Genomic DNA, 16,679 nt, shown 5'->3' on the forward strand with positions numbered 1-16,679 from the left:
TTCCAATGAGCTGGCTGCCACAACCACCATTCCAGTTATGGTGGGAGACTACTAAAGCAAATTCTGAGATTACCTAACCCTCTTTGTAGACAGGACTGGAATTAAAAGAACCTAAAATCATAAACTGTGCTTGTGTTTTCTAGCCAGCATGTCTGCTTTCATCAGATAAAGCTAGTTTTGTTTGGGGAAGAAAATTTTTTTTTCCAGTTCTTTATGAAATTGCAAAGTCCTTATCCAAGTTAATCATGCCTTAGATGTGATTCAAAACTAGGGTTTTTATAAATGAAAGGCATGTATTGTTCTCATGAATACATCACAAATGCACAAAAGAAACAAGTGATGTTAATGGATATATTATCAATGTTTGTCAAAAAGAAATACTGTGTAGTATATTGAATCTGGAGAAATTCCCCAGGTTTTCTCTAGTTCTGCAAACATAAAAGAATCAAAAGAACTGGAAACATCTGGAAAAAACTCCCCCTCTCAACTTCTTCAGCATATAAACAATCACATTTCTACAGAATACAAAATAGAATGCAATTATTTTTAAGATCTTTTCTGCTTCTGGGAATAACTATGCAAAGAAATTTAAAGATCAATCTTTTGTAATTTTCAAAAAAAGAAGATAACAGATTATACATGAATTACATTTTGAAATGTACAAAAAAAATTTTTTTTATGCCATACATGTTTACTCATATCACAGACCTTCCCGGGTAGTGCTAAGTGGCTACAAATTGCATACAATTTGTATGCAAATTGTACTAAAATTCTGAAACGTTTTTTAAAAAGAACATTTAAAAGAAATCCATAACAAAAGATATGAAAAGTGATGTATATGTATGATGGAAAAGCTCTGGTTATAACATTAAATTAAAATTTACTTTTATGCTTTCATGTATAGGAAACCATACTGATGACACTGTATTCTGACATGTGAAACTAAAGAGTCTGTTCTAGTTTGAGTAATAAAGAAGTTCACTACTGATTTATTATTCTAAATAAAGAAGTAGTGGACCAATGTCCTCACATTTTTTTTGAATAATATCTACATAAATTGCACATTTTGTTACCACTTTATTTGATCTTTATACTGATCATATACACTCCAGCGCTTAAGAGTCTCATATCCCAAAACTAAAAAGAAGGAAGATATAGAACTGTGAATTACACGAGCTGAAAGTCCTTTTGTGAACATCCATACACCTTCTTCAAACCACAGAGTGGTAAATGCTGCTATAAAAGAATTTGTTCTATGGACCTGCAAAAACAATTATATAAAAATCAATGATATGCAAATACAAATAATTATGTAATACTTGAAATCAATATCATGAATGAATAAAATTAATTTTTCTTAATATAATTTTCAATAGATGAAAAATACTAGTATAATCTATTTACTGATTTGATTTCATAGAGCATATGCAGTACTATTAATCAAGTCATATCTTATTTTTACTAACCATCATTATGAACTTACTACTTTCTGTTGGGATCTCAGATCAATACCTTCTCTGAGCTGTCAGATCATTATAGTAATATTCTTTTTTCAAATCACCCATCATTATCACTTCCAGTTGGGTTTTTTTAATTCTTTTTTTTTTTTTTTTTTTTTTTTTTTTTTTGTATCATGAGCATAATTTTAATGCATACAAGTGAAATCTAAAGATTTCAGAAATAATTTCTCATCATCCAGATATGAAACAATTACTATTATATAAATAAAATAACAAAAAATAAAGAAAACACACTAATGATACTAAATATCTAAAATGGATGTTTTAACTACATCACTTTATTGATAACTGGGGGTTGTGGCTGCTATTTGTAGCATTCCTGGTAGATTATTGTAGTATACACCTACCATTTTATTTTATTTGACTCCCACATACAAAAAAGGTGTTTTATGTGGGAGAAAGGATTTTGAATGGAATCCAAGAACAGGCAGATGCTGACAAGTGGAGATGCCTGAGAAAAGAAGAAAGAGCTAACAAAAAATGCATTTATTTTCTAAGTACTTACTGGGTAAAATTTATTTAATTATAAATTACCAGCTGGAATTAAATTAACTTCACTTTGACAAAATTAGTCAACAAAAATTGTTTAAAATATTAACCAATTTAAACATACCAACCCAACTTTTACAATCTATTCAAGAAATATATACAGGAAATGAAATAGAGTTAAATTAGAACACATCTCAGAATGGAAAGATATATCAAGAGGAGTACGACAAGGATGTACCCTCTCACCTCTGCTTTTCAATATATATATAAATGAAATATTAACAATCTGGAAACAGCATAAACCATTTGGTATACAAATGACCCCGCAAATGAAGATAGATACACTACTATTTGCAGATGATCAAATAGTATTAGCTACATCAGAAGATGACTTACAAAGATCATTAAAATCATTAAATGATATCTCAAAGCAATATAATACGACAATATCCAAAGAAAAAACAAAAATAATGGCATTCAAAGGAGAAAACCCAATAAGAAGTAAAATAGTGATAGATAATACAATACTAGAACAAGTAAACACTTTCAGATACTTGGGATGTGATCTATCATACGAAGAAGAAAAAGACAGACACTAAAATATCAAACTTTGTCAAAGTAAATGGCATAATAAATAGTATATTTAAGCCATCCCTGGTACAAAAATACACTAGAATCAGACTATATAATGTCTTGTCAAAACCAACTCTACTATACAGAAGCAAAACATGGACCATGAAAAGGAAAGATGAAAAACGAATTCAAACAGCAGAAATGAAGTTCCTCAGAAAAACAGCTGGATATACCAAGTGGGACCACAAAACAAATGAAGAAATCTTACAATCCCTAAAAATCAAACCAATTAATTACTACATAAGACAGTATAAACAAAAATGGCTAGAACATTTAAATCAAATGGACAACAGCAGACTACCAAAAATATTATACAGATACAAAATAAGTGGAAAAAGAAGAATCGGAAGACCAAGAAAGAGACCGGAACAGGCCACATGGCCTATATTCCATGATAGGAAGAAGAAGAAGATCACAGATTAAATAAAATTTTGATAATTAAACTGAAGCCTTTAATTTTTTTTTTTTTTTGTTTCGTTTTTTTTTAATGTGAATCGCACCCATGAAATATTGTAAAACCTATAGTACAATGGATAGGGTACGAGTTGTATAATTTGAGAACTCTGCACTAGAGACCAAACACATAGAACTTCCCAAGCCACTTCAGACCTCTAAGCAGGATCTTAGTTTCCCATTACACAATGAAATTCATCCCGGTTTGCCTTACCCAGTTTTGGATCATTGGCAAACAACTGAATAGTTCCTCTCAGATCCTTTCCTATATCATTAATATCCAAAATAAATAGCAGCAGCTCAAGATGAGAGCCCTGTAGTACATCACTACTCGCAGGCCATCAACTGGACACTACTCTTGAATAAACTGTGATGTGGTATCTCTCTCCATCAAACACTCTCTTATCCATGTCACAAACTTTATATTGATCCCCATGAGCTGCAATTTAATCAGAATTCCATGCAGTATCCTATCATGTGCCTTTACAAAGTCCAACAAGAATCACTATAAACCCATTACCTTTATCCAACTCAAATGTCACTATTATAAAACATGAGGAAGTTACTGAGACATGACAACTCTATACAAAACCATATTGCTCTCCCCCATATAATATTCATTTCTGTCTATCCATTTCTGTATTTTGTTCTTGACTAACTTAACCAGTATCTTGACAATGACTCCTGATATGCTGATTAGTCAGTAATTTACTACATCAGTCTTGGAGCATCCTTTAAGCAATGCAACTATTTTCCCCTTCTTTCCACCCTCCTTGGAAATAACTCAGAACTGAGACTTAGATTAAACAACATCAAAAGCACTTCCAATTCCCCAGCACCTTCTCTTAAAACTTGAGCTGGAATATCATCTAATCACACAGTTGTATTCACATCAAGGTTCTATAATATGCTATGCACCTTCAGTTAATTTACCTCAGTTTGCACATTAAGCCTTTGCCTCTCTTGTTACTACAATATCTCCATACGGATGATAAATTCCCTCTTGCAAAGTGCAGGGAGATAATTAAAGTATTCTGCCATAAACATTCTTCCTTTTACTAGCAACATACTGAAAGAACTATGGGATTATCTTTGGCCTGTATTACTAATTTTTCCTTTCATACTTTGCTTTTGTCTTTCTTACTACACCAGTTACCTTCTGGCCTGAGCTTTGTACTGCTCATATGCCTGCTGGTCACCTTTCTCCTCAAATTCCCTCCACAAATTTTTCTTTTTCGTACCTCCAGCTTAATGTTGGTATTCATCCATTTAACTCTCCCACTTGATTTATTCTCCTGGCTCTAGATATGCAGTCTGTCATTACTTCCCTTAAAGACTTCTTTACCACTTCCCATGCACTATCAACATCTACTCCAAGCAATCTCCTAAATTTGCCACACTTACCAGCCCTGTAATTCCACATATCCCCCCCCCCTCCGATTAACTGAAAATTCCAGAAAGAGAAATTGTCTGATGCAATTAATAGATCTAGCATTCTCAAACCCCTGATAGTACATTCCATCACATGCTACCTCAGGTAATTATTCCTTAGTAACTGCATAAATTCTATTTCCTTCCTCCCATGTGTTCTTTTCTCCTTCCAATTTATGTTTCCATAGTTGCAGTCTCCCATAATAATTCCCTGCCCTTCACTCAGTGAGTTTGATGGGGATAGTATGCCGATGCATACTATTCCCATCATATTTACATCACCTGCTCTGCAGAAACAACTGTATATTTAGTTCTGCCTGGCCACTGTCTCAAACAAGATGACCCCAAATGTGCTATTTTCATTGGCCTGCAGTTGAACTCCTACTCTTTTTGGATGCAGCTCATAGGCTATCATTAATAATACTCCTTCCCAAAAACATTATCCCACTAACTATATTATCTTTTATTATCACTAATGCCCAAAACTCCTCCCCCTTGTTCCAAATGCTCATGGCATTAATGTATATGAAACAATAATCCCTCGGGACTACTGCTGTCCTTACGCTTTACACTAACTATCTCATTCTGGTTTGTAAAAAAAACTCAACTGCCTTCCTAGTATCTGTGTACTCGTTCAACAGTTCCACTCCCCCCCCCCACACACACACAAAAAAACCCCTCTAGTTTCCCTGATTATGCACATCCACTCTCACTTCATTCAACAGCACTTTTTTTTCCATATTCTGAACACTAAATCCATTCGGATGCAAACTATCCTTCTTTTGTTTGTGAAACTCGTTCCACACATTCACAAATTCCATATTATTCCTCATGCATGACCTAATGCATTGATGAATTCGCTTTATAGCCCTCCTTCTCAGCTCAACTCTGTCATACCACAGCAACAGATTCGCTATCTCAACTCTCATTCTTTTCTTTTGCTACTTTCAGTAATTCTTTCATGTCCTCCCACATACCATACTTTTATCCTTTCAAATAATTTTTTCCAGCCAAAGCAATCAACTCGTTTACTTTACACACCTGTGCATTCTAATAGCCTCGCTAACATCTTGAATTTTTGCACCTGAGAAGCATGATTTTGTCACTCACTTGCTAAGCATTGCTCTTATGATAGAAATGCCATACAAGACTCTCTCTCTCCTTAATTTTCTCTCCTCTCTTAGTCAAGCATTCCTTTCTCATACATCTTTTTTTTTCTATTCTCAACTGAACCACTCACCAGACATTTCTGTATTCATTCCAGCTCATGCTTCATCCTGTGTATCACTCTGCATAACCATGCTATCCCCTTCATTATGGCCACCTCTTCATTATTTACATCTATCATACTACTATTATTTGAACACCACTGTTACTCTTGCTCTCAATCGTGTCACTTTTAATATCTTGCAATCCCATCTTCCATTACACCATTGCACACATTTTCATGCATATTTTCTGTTCCATCCAAGACTCTCTCTCCCCCCTTAATTTTTCCTTCTTAGTCAAGCATTCCTTTTACTTTTCCCACATTGCTTTCTTTCTGTTCTCAGCTGAACCACTTGCCAGATGTTTCTACATTTGCTTTCAGTAATTCTTTCATACTACTGTATGAAAGAATTACTAAAAGCTCATCTTCATTTCCAGCTCACACATCATCCTGTTTATCTGCATAACCACGATATCTCCCTCATTATAGCAACCTCTTCATTATTTACATCCTTCATACTACTATTCTTTTGATTATCAGTTTCTCTCTCTCTCTCAATTGTGTCACTTTTAATCTCTTTCAATCCTGCCTTTCATCACATCACACCACTGTACACATTTTCACGTGTATTCTCTGTCCTGTCCACCAATTCAATCTCTTCTCCTGACCTGCACATCTGACACTTGCTTCTGTAGCATTTTCGACATACTCTCCTACCTATCACCTTCAAATCAAAGTCCATTCACCTTTAATAATGCATACATCTCACATACATTGCACTGAATGAAGCCCCTCTGGTTGAATTCCTCAAACAATGATGCCTTGGATGCCATTGTTCTGCTTTACAATGTGTGATATGCATTCTTGATATGACAAGCATTCATCTTAAAGAGTCATAGTAAAATAAAGAACATGTCTTTTTCTGAATCCAGAGCTATCTATGGATTTTCTGCCACCCCAAGCAAAACAAAATTATCCCCATTTGTCGAATTGCATTTTTTTACTTCGAAATTTAAAATAAATTGAATAGGAAATTCGTATTTTGTAAAATAACGGCATTTCCTACTAATATAGTCATTTTTATTTTAATATAATCACAATTACAAAAATACACTATTCAAGATTTCAATAAATGTATACACTGATAGAATGCTGCCCCCTGTAAATGCATCCCAAGCATGTGCTTATTTTGCTGGTTCCTAGAGCTGGCAGTGTCAATCTGTGAGGTGAAAGGATTCTGCAGTGGCTGAGTGTATTCACCAGACAATTTGTAATGGATAGTTAAGGAGAAGCATTAAGCTGATCTAGAATGAAGAGAGTTGAAAATTTATTTTGCACTTGGTTAGACTATAATAAATTTAGTTTAATCCTTTATCCAAGTGTAAGCAAACAAAGTTTGTGCCTGAAAATATCTTCAGGATTAAGGTAAGGTGGTACATCCCTTGGGAACTCGTAGCAAAGGTGGCCCAAGCTCTCATCACTCCTTGTCTCAGCATCTCCCATAACGCAAAGCACATCTCCTTGCAGACATGTACACTGCTATGCATTAAGGGAAGGGCCACTACCCAGACCTGTTTTTACCTTTATTGAGGTCTCAGTGCTGAAGATATTTTCAGGAGCAAACTTTGTTTGCCTACACTTGGATAAAGGATTAAACTAAATTTATTATATTCTTGTTGAGAGGCTTATACGCTGGTTAGACATAATAACTAATATTTAAGGAAATTGACAGCGTATACTGGAAATATAGATTAAATAAACTTTAATATACACTTTCCGATATTTTGGCGAATGTTACGTTGCCATCTTCTTGGGAACTTACTAAAAGGACACGTGCACACAAGTACTAATACAACAAATGAGACTGAGGCTAGGACGCTAGCGTTTTCCTAAAGTCCTGATGGTGCCCCCTGGCGGGCTATATTGGTAGTTCTTGGCCTTTGGGCTGAAGTTCTTTTGATAAAAGTTTCCCAAATTTGGGGCAGTTTCATGCATCCAAATTTGTTGAGGTTTGGCATGTTCCTAAGGGCCGAGGCTGATTCCATGGATAGTCTTTCATACTTGAACTTGCTGCGGTGTATTACTGTGGCTTTCTTCCATCTTATTCTGTGGCGAGTATCCAGAGCGTGGTCTGCAAGCCCAGAGTGGCTGTACTGGTGAAATCGGATGTAATCCTTGTGTTCTGAGATTCTGATATTTGCTGTCCTGCCTGTTTGGCCAAAGTAGGACAGTTTACAGCTGCAAGGGACCTGGTATACACCAGATAGGTCTAGGGGAAGTGGTTGGTCTTTGGTGGAGCGGATAAGGGATGCCAGTTTTCTATGTGGTCTGTAACAAGTGGTCAAGTCATGTTTTTTTAAGATTTTATTGATTTTTTCTGAGGTGCCTCTGATGTAGGGAATAGTGATGGATTTAGAGTAATCTTTTTTGTGAAGGGGAGGGGGTGGTGGGTTGTGGATAACTGGGTTAAGTATTTTTTGGAGGGGGTAGCCGTTGGCTGAGAAAGTGTCACGGATGTGATTTAGTTCTGTGGTTAGGGCTTGATCATTAGAACAGATTATTTTTGCCCTGTTGAATAATGTTTTAATAACTCCATATTGTTGTGAGGGGGGGTGGTGGGATTGTTGGTGAATGTATCTGCCTGTATGGGTGGGTTTTCTATAAACTGAGAAAACCAAGGTTCCATCAGGTTGGCGGGTGACTAGTGTGTCTAGGAAGGGGAGGTTATTGTTTTCCTCTTTTTCCAGGGTGAATTTGATTCTAGGGTGTTGGTTGTTCAAGTGTGTTAGGAAGGAGAGGAGTGAATCCGGGCCATGTGGCCAGATAGCGAAAACATCATCAACATAGCGAAGCCATATGGTAGGTTTTTGTGGGGCCGAGTTTAAGGCTTTCTCTTCAAACATCTCCATGAAAAAGTTTGCCAAGGGTGGGGAAAGTGGTGAACCCATGGCTGTCCCCTCTATCTGTTTGTAGAATTTTTCCTGCCAAACGAAATAGCCTGAGTTCATTGTAAACTGAAATAGGGCTGAGATATTGGGAGGAAATTTAGCTTGGATTAGCTCTAAGGTTTCTTTGAGAGGGACATTCGTGAATAGGGAGGAGACATCAAAACTGACCATTATGTCATTGTGTTGGAGTGTAAGGTTTTCTATACTGGCTTTGAAGTGGGCTGAGTTTTTTATGTGTGATGGTGTATTGCCAGTATAGTGTGGGAGTGCTTTGGCTAAATGCTTGGCTAGTTTGTAAGTGGGGGAATCAATGCCATCCACTATGGGACGTAATGGCACATTTTCTTTGTGTATTTTTGGGAGCCCATATATGCGGGGGGGGGTCTAGAGTTATAGGGTTTTAGTCTGTTGGTAATCTCGGCGTCCAAACTACAAACCAACACTGTTGTTAACCTATCGTCAGCTACCTTAAAGCCAGAAGCAATCCACGCTCTGTCACGTGGTCACAACTTCGCCATTGCTCCTAGGAAATTACCGGCCGAGGAATTAATGATTCAAATTGAACGCAGGATTCGCCAACTTCCAACCCACATCGCCAACGACATTAGATTGGATGTAGCCTGTGTTCTCAATAAAGCAAAACCTCCAAAATCCAACATATCCATTAGTGAATACAAGGCACTACAAGAATTGAAGAGAAACAAAAAAATAGTGATCACCAAAGCGGATAAGGGGAACGCCACTGTGGTACTCAATCTTAAAGACTACACAGGTAAGCTCAAGGCTTTATTATGAGATCGCTCCACTTACCTCCCCATTGATTACAATCCCACCAGCTCACAAATTAGAAAACTCCACATGCTCCTTAAGAATGTCACTTCTTGGCCTGTGGAGATTACCAACAGACTAAAACCCTATAACTCTTGACCCCCCCCCCACATATATGGGCTCCCAAAAATACACAGAGAAAATGTGCCATTACATCCCATAGTGGATGGCATTGATTCCCCCACTTACAAACTAGCCAAGCATTTAGCCAAAGCGCTCTCACACTATACTGGCAATACACCATCACACATAAAAAACTCAGCCCACTTCAAAGCCAGTATAGAAAACCTTACACTCCAACACAATGACATAATGGTCAGTTTTGATGTCTCCTCCCTATTCACGAATGTCCCTCTCAAAGAAACCTTAGAGCTAATCCAAGCTAAATTTCCTCCCAATATCTCAGCCCTATTTCAGTTTACAATGAACTCAGGCTATTTCGTTTGGCAGGAAAAATTCTACAAACAGATAGAGGGGACAGCCATGGGTTCACCACTTTCCCCACCCTTGGCAAACTTTTTCATGGAGATGTTTGAAGAGAAAGCCTTAAACTCAGCCCCACAAAAACCTACCATATGGCTTCGCTATGTTGATGATGTTTTCGCTATCTGGCCACATGGCCCGGATTCACTCCTCTCCTTCCTAACACACTTGAACAACCAACACCCTAGAATCAAATTCACCCTGGAAAAAGAGGAAAACAATAACCTCCCCTTCCTAGACACACTAGTCACCCGCCAACCTGATGGAACCTTGGTTTTCTCAGTTTATAGAAAACCCACCCATACAGGCAGATACATTCACCAACAATCCCACCCCCCCCTCACAACAATATGGAGTTATTAAAACATTATTCAACAGGGCAAAAATAATCTGTTCTAATGATCAAGCCCTAACCACAGAACTAAATCACATCCGTGACACTTTCTCAGCCAACGGCTACCCCCTCCAAAAAATACTTAACCCAGTTATCCACAACCCACCACCCCCTCCCCTTCACAAAAAAGATTACTCTAAATCCATCACTATTCCCTACATCAGAGGCACCTCAGAAAAAATCAATAAAATCTTAAAAAAACATGACTTGACCACTTGTTACAGACCACATAGAAAACTGGCATCCCTTATCCGCTCCACCAAAGACCAACCACTTCCCCTAGACCTATCTGGTGTATACCAGGTCCCTTGCAGCTGTAAACTGTCCTACTTTGGCCAAACAGGCAGGACAGCAAATATCAGAATCTCAGAACACAAGGATTACATCCGATTTCACCAGTACAGCCACTCTGGGCTTGCAGACCACGCTCTGGATACTCGCCACAGAATAAGATGGAAGAAAGCCACAGTAATACACCGCAGCAAGTTCAAGTATGAAAGACTATCCATGGAATCAGCCTCGGCCCTTAGGAACATGCCAAACCTCAACAAATTTGGATGCATGAAACTGCCCCAAATTTGGGAAACTTTTATCAAAAGAACTTCAGCCCAAAGGCCAAGAACTACCAATATAGCCCGCCAGGGGGCACCATCAGGACTTTAGGGAAACGCTAGCGTCCTAGCCTCAGTCTCATTTGTTGTATTAGTACTTGTGTGCACGTGTCCTTTTAGTAAGTTCCCAAGAAGATGGCAACGTAACATTCTCCAAAATATCGGAAAGTGTATATTAAAGTTTATTTAATCTATATTTCCAGTATACGCTGTCAATTTCCTTAAATATTAGTTATTAAATTTATTATAGTCTAACCAAGTGCAAAATAAACTTCCGACATCTTTGTCTAAATCCACAGTAATTTAAATAAGGTGGTACACTGGTTGGCAACTCGTGATACTAAAGCAGAAGCAAAGGAGAGGTCATATTTACCTATACGAGTTGCCAACCGGTTTAGACCCTAATAAAGGTCGAAACCAGTCTGGGTAGTGACCCTTCCCTTAATGCATAGCAGTATACATATCCGCAAGGAGATGTGCTTTGCATTATGGGAGATGATGAGACAAGGAGTGATGAGAGCTTGGTCCACCTTTGCTATGAGTTGCCAAGGGATGTACCACCTTACCTCAGTCCTGAAGATATTTTCAGGCGGAAACTTTGTTTGCTTATACTTCGATAAAGGATTAAACTAAATTTATTATAATGAAGAGGATAAAAACAAGCCTACTTTTTTGTATTTCACTATAATTTCTGACATCCAGATAAAACTAAGTATCATATGTATTCTGCAATAACACAGTATTTTGTAAACCTGACAGAAAAAAAAAAAAAAAAAAAAAAAAAAAAAAAAAAAAAAAAGCAGGACATTCCATTTGCCTTTACCATAATCCAGAGAGTACCAACTGTCATGAAGACTGCTATTTCTGACAAAGAAAACAAAGATTTTTTTTTGAAGAAATGCAAAAATTAAAACAGAGTATCCAAAGAAAAACTTTTAATAAAGTTAATATTCTTATCAAATCCAGAGATAATGATATCCAAAGGTTCTATAGTTTATGAATCGCTTTTGCAGAAAGAAGGCAGAAAAGATAATATATATCTACAATCTTCTTTAGACAGCTTACTTCCATATGCTACAGAAATGCTATTTCACACTTGAACAGACATTTGATATGTATTTCTTAATTTAAATCTACAATAAAATGCCGTAAATAAATTAACAAGATAATACAAGGAAAGAGCAAATAATATAATTAAAAGCCATGTATTTCAACCTTTTCATAAAACCTTACCACACAAGTTAAAAACAAAAGGTTGCAGATAATTTTTTTTTTCCATAGTACTGCAGACGCTATCAAAAAAAAACCCACTCTAGAAATCAATAAGCAAAAAATAATCCTAGTAAAAAATATTTATGGTGGTAGTGGCTTCATACTGAGTGACCAAATCACTTACCATGGTGTCTGAATCATTAATCATACTATTCTTCAATGTGGCGAGGACAAACTTATGTTCAATGCCACCAAAACAGTTTTGTTTTTCTTGTGCAAAAGAGATCCCAGATCACCTACTCTTACCTTAACACGTTCATTGCCAATTACACAATATCGCGTGATGCGAGTTCTCACCAAACGGCTGATCACGCGTTATCGTGTGGACGTCGCTATCAAGTAAAAAAAATTTGGCCACCACACGAAATTCCAATTTTCAGTTTGGCAATGAACATGTTAATAATACACAAATCACTAGACAAGATCAGATTTCTTTGCTTGGATTAATGTTTACCTCCAGTTTTACCTGGCATAAACACATCACATGAACAGCCTCCTCAGCATCCAAGAAACTAAGCACTCACTTTCGTTCAAGACCCTATTTTACACCCAACCAACTCTTCACTATATACAAATTCATTCATGTTTAGAATATTACTCAAATGTTTGGAGTAGTGCACCTGAAACTTCTCTTAAAATTTTTGATGCCATCCAGAGGTGTGCAATTAGGCTCAGAGATGATCCCTCTCTTACAGACTCACTTCAAATCTATATCTAACAGGTGCAGTGTTTTAGCACTGTCTATTCTACAGGTACTCTCATGGTCACTGCTCCAGTGAAATGGCAACCATCATTCCTCCCTTTCTGTTGCACCCATTAATACAAGTACTGCCATTGCCCAGCAACTCTTTACTGTGCAACTGCAAACATGCTGAACCTGCTTTTATTCATCCTCTTTTATTGCATCCACATCTGTCCACCGGAACAGCCTTCCTCAAGAAACATTCCTAAACAACTCTTCAAAAAAAAAAAAAAAAAAAAAATCTTAATCCTCTTCTGCACCCCCCCCCTTACGGCACTGATATGCCTATAGGTCCCTCAGCCTTTTTGTGTATGGGATCAATACAAAAACAAGACTGACTTAATTACTACTAACATCTGGGATAACAGAATTGCAATCGACTAAACCATCATTCAGACTGAAACACTTATCCCATAACAAAATAACTGCAAATCTTTCGTTTTATAGACTAAGCAGAGTGGAGTGCTGTCATTTTATGTAATAATACCTAACTGCATCCCTTATATTTATACAGTATGCAAGTTGTGGAAAGGGCCTCTAGATGGTAAAACAGAAGTTATGTTTGAAAGTGTGTGTGTGTGTGTGTGTGTGTGTGTGTGTGTATATATATATATACAGTGGTACCTTGGATTGCGAGTGTTTTGAAAGACAAGCAAAAATTTTTAATAAATTTTAACATGATAAACAAGCAAGGTTTTGCAATATGAGTATTACCTATACGCTTCGTCTGCCGAGTGTCACATGATCACAAGCCGCTCAAGGATTGTGGATAATCGTCTCGCATGCTTGGTCTCAGCCGCAATACCTCTTTCGTATAGTCAACATTCATGCTAGCATTGTGACCACGTGTGCGTGTGTGCGTAAAGTATTTTTTTTATTTTGTGTCCAAATATAGTGACTGTTCTTTATTAACTGTACTACGACAATGGCCCCAATGAAAAAAGGGTAGAAAAGGAAGGCAGTAAGAAGGAGATGATTACGGCGGAAGTTAAGAAGGAAATCATCAGGAAGCACGAACAAGGTATGCAAAGTGGCAGCCATCGCAAGATTTTATAAGAAGTCTACTTCAACGATTTGCACAGTATTAAAGAACTAAGGGGGCTAGATGTAGCAAAAGGAGTCATGAGAGTAGCAAAGCAACGGCCACGTATTCTGGAAGATGTAGAAAAGTTGCTTTTGGTGTGGATAAACGAGAAGCAACTAGCAGGTGATACTGTGAGAAGGCAAAGGCCTTGTACGCTGACTTTGTAAGTAAACTGCCAGGTACGTCTACAGAAAACGAAGAAGGCTTCAAGGCGAGCTGGGGATAGTTTGATAACTTTAACAGGGGAAGTGGCATCCATAGTGTTGTGAGGCACGGAGAGGCTGCGAGTTCGGACACAAAGGCAGCTGAGGCGTTTGTTGCCGAGTTCCAGAAGCTCATGGTTTCCGAGTGTTACTTGCCACAGCAAGTTTTTAATTGCGATGAGATGGAGCTTTTTTTGGAAAAAGATGCCAAAGAGGACATACATTACAGCAGAAGAGAATGCAATGCTCGGTCACAAGCCTATGAAAGACCGTCTCACCCTCTTGCTGTGTGCTAATGCAAGCAGTGATTTAAAAGTCAAGTCCCTGCTCGTGTATCATTCTAAGAATCCACGAGCCTTCAAGAAATGCAAGGTGCAGAAGAGCCAGTTAAACATTATGTGGAGATCCAACTCCTGCTCATCTTCCAGGCCTTAAGGATGACTTACTGGAAGAATTTGAGTTCATTAAGGTCAAGTTCCTTCCTCCCAACACTACTCCATTACTCCAGCCCATGGATCAGTAGGTCATTTCGAACTTTAAAAAGCTTTACACCAAGGCACTATTTCAGCGATGCTTTGAGGTGATCGAAGGAACCTTACCCTCTGAGAGTTTTGGAAAAATCATTTCTACATCGTAAACTGCATCAAGATCATCGATAAAGGCTGGGATGTGGTCACCAAGAGAACCCTTAATTCTGCTTGGAGAAAACTGTGGTCTGATTGCATCACTCATGAACAGGAGCTGCCAGTTGTCGATGAAATTGTGTTCTTGGGGAAGACCATGGAACTGGAAGTGAATGAGGATGACATTCAAGAGCTGACGGAGGAACATGACCAAGAGTTTACCACCAATGAACTGATGGATCTGCATCGCGAGCAACAGCAAGAGGTTATGGTGGAGATCTTGTCGGAGGAGGAGAAAAAGACGGAGACATCCGTCTCTTCAAATGAGATTAGGGAGGTGTGTAAAATGTGGGAAACAGTGCAAAATTTTGTAGAAAAGCACCACTCGAGTAAGGCTGTGGCAGTGCGAGCGATGAATCTGTTTAACGACAATGCAATGTCATATTTCCGTGATATCCTCAAAAGGAGGCAAAAGCAAGTGTCATTGGATAGGTTCCTTGTTAAAGTCGCACAAAAAGAAAAAGAGTCAACAGATAGCAGTGATTCTGTTAGTGACAATGAAAGTCATCCTACCAAATACAATTACTGTAATATGTAATGTAATTAATAAATTTGATTACTTTATGTATACAGTATTACATTTAAATACATAATAAAAATATAAAAAGGTATACATATATAAGGTATATGAAGGTATATGTATTTTGTATTAATCATTTTTATATGAATATTTTTGAGTTTTGGAACAAATCATCTGAGTTTCCATTATTTCTTATGGGGAAATTCGCTTTGATATACGAATGCTTTGGATTACAAGCACGTTTCCGGAACAAATTATGCTCGCAAACCAAGGTACCATTGTGTATATTCTATGTAATGCAACCCCCCATTACCAAAACAGACAAGGGGGAAAACACCAATTTTTTTTTAAAAAAAAAACAGTTGTTTACAAAACAAAGGAAATATATGTATATATCAGTTGTCATAATCAAATTCCAGAGTTGTTCAGGATATAGATACTCAACATGAAAAAAGTCATATCACTACCAACCTCCTGTTTATAATTTTTTTCTAAATCAATGTTATCTGCCAAGACGACAACATTATTGAATCTTATATTTCTCTCGTAAGGCTTTTTACCACATTAATCCACCTAGATCTTGGTCTTCCATTGGGTCTTTTTGTTGCCATCTTGTCAAAGAACACCTGTCTCAACCTTTCCTCTCCTATTCTATTTAAGTGCCCATACCATATGAAATTAGCTGTGCTAACACATTCCTGAATGCTAACAATATCAAGCTCTTTCCTAATATCCTCATTTTTAATGCCATCTGTTTACTCTCCCTTATTTTTCTCAAAATTCTCATATCTGTGGGCTCCAGTCTTTTATCAAGATTTTGTTTCTAATCCAGCTCTCAAATTCAAAAATTAAAATTGATGCATTTTGACTGCAAATTTGGGTTTGAGTGGTTGATGTACTTAGGCACTGGTGTAAAACTAACTAATCTGTTTTGCATTTTTCCTTAGAAAATTAACGTTTTATACTTATATTAAAGTAGACTTTTGTGTTTTTAGAGTATTTAGTGTTTTTATAATATTTTTATTGTGATATTGCAATTGTAAATATTTTAATATTGCAATATCACAATATTGCAATATTAAATTTGCAATACCAAAAACTCACAAACAGAAAGCTTACAAGAACAATTAAGTCAAGAACAAGAAGGTTTGACCTGCTAAAGACTATATTGAAAA

At 37.1% G+C, this 16,679-nt stretch overlaps 1 protein-coding gene across 2 annotated transcripts in view; it reads right to left on the reverse strand.

The window, feature by feature from the left end:
- Positions 1–1,047: 1,047 nt before the first annotated feature.
- Positions 1,048–16,679, reverse strand: part of LOC150101169 (solute carrier family 25 member 44) — an 80,556-nt gene continuing 64,924 nt past the window's right edge. For both annotated transcript variants that reach the window (XM_090401778.1, XM_090401779.1), the window contains exon 4: positions 1,048–1,261. In XM_090401778.1, coding sequence (XP_090257904.1) covers positions 1,070–1,261 — 192 coding nt within the window. In that variant the 3' untranslated portion in view covers positions 1,048–1,069. The remainder of the gene's footprint in view (positions 1,262–16,679) is intronic.

Source organism: Typopeltis vanoorti, chromosome 12 (genome assembly GCF_054136105.1).
Source record: "Typopeltis vanoorti isolate ZY-2024b chromosome 12, IOZ_Tvanoo_1.0, whole genome shotgun sequence".
NCBI lineage: Eukaryota > Metazoa > Arthropoda > Arachnida > Uropygi > Thelyphonidae > Typopeltis > Typopeltis vanoorti.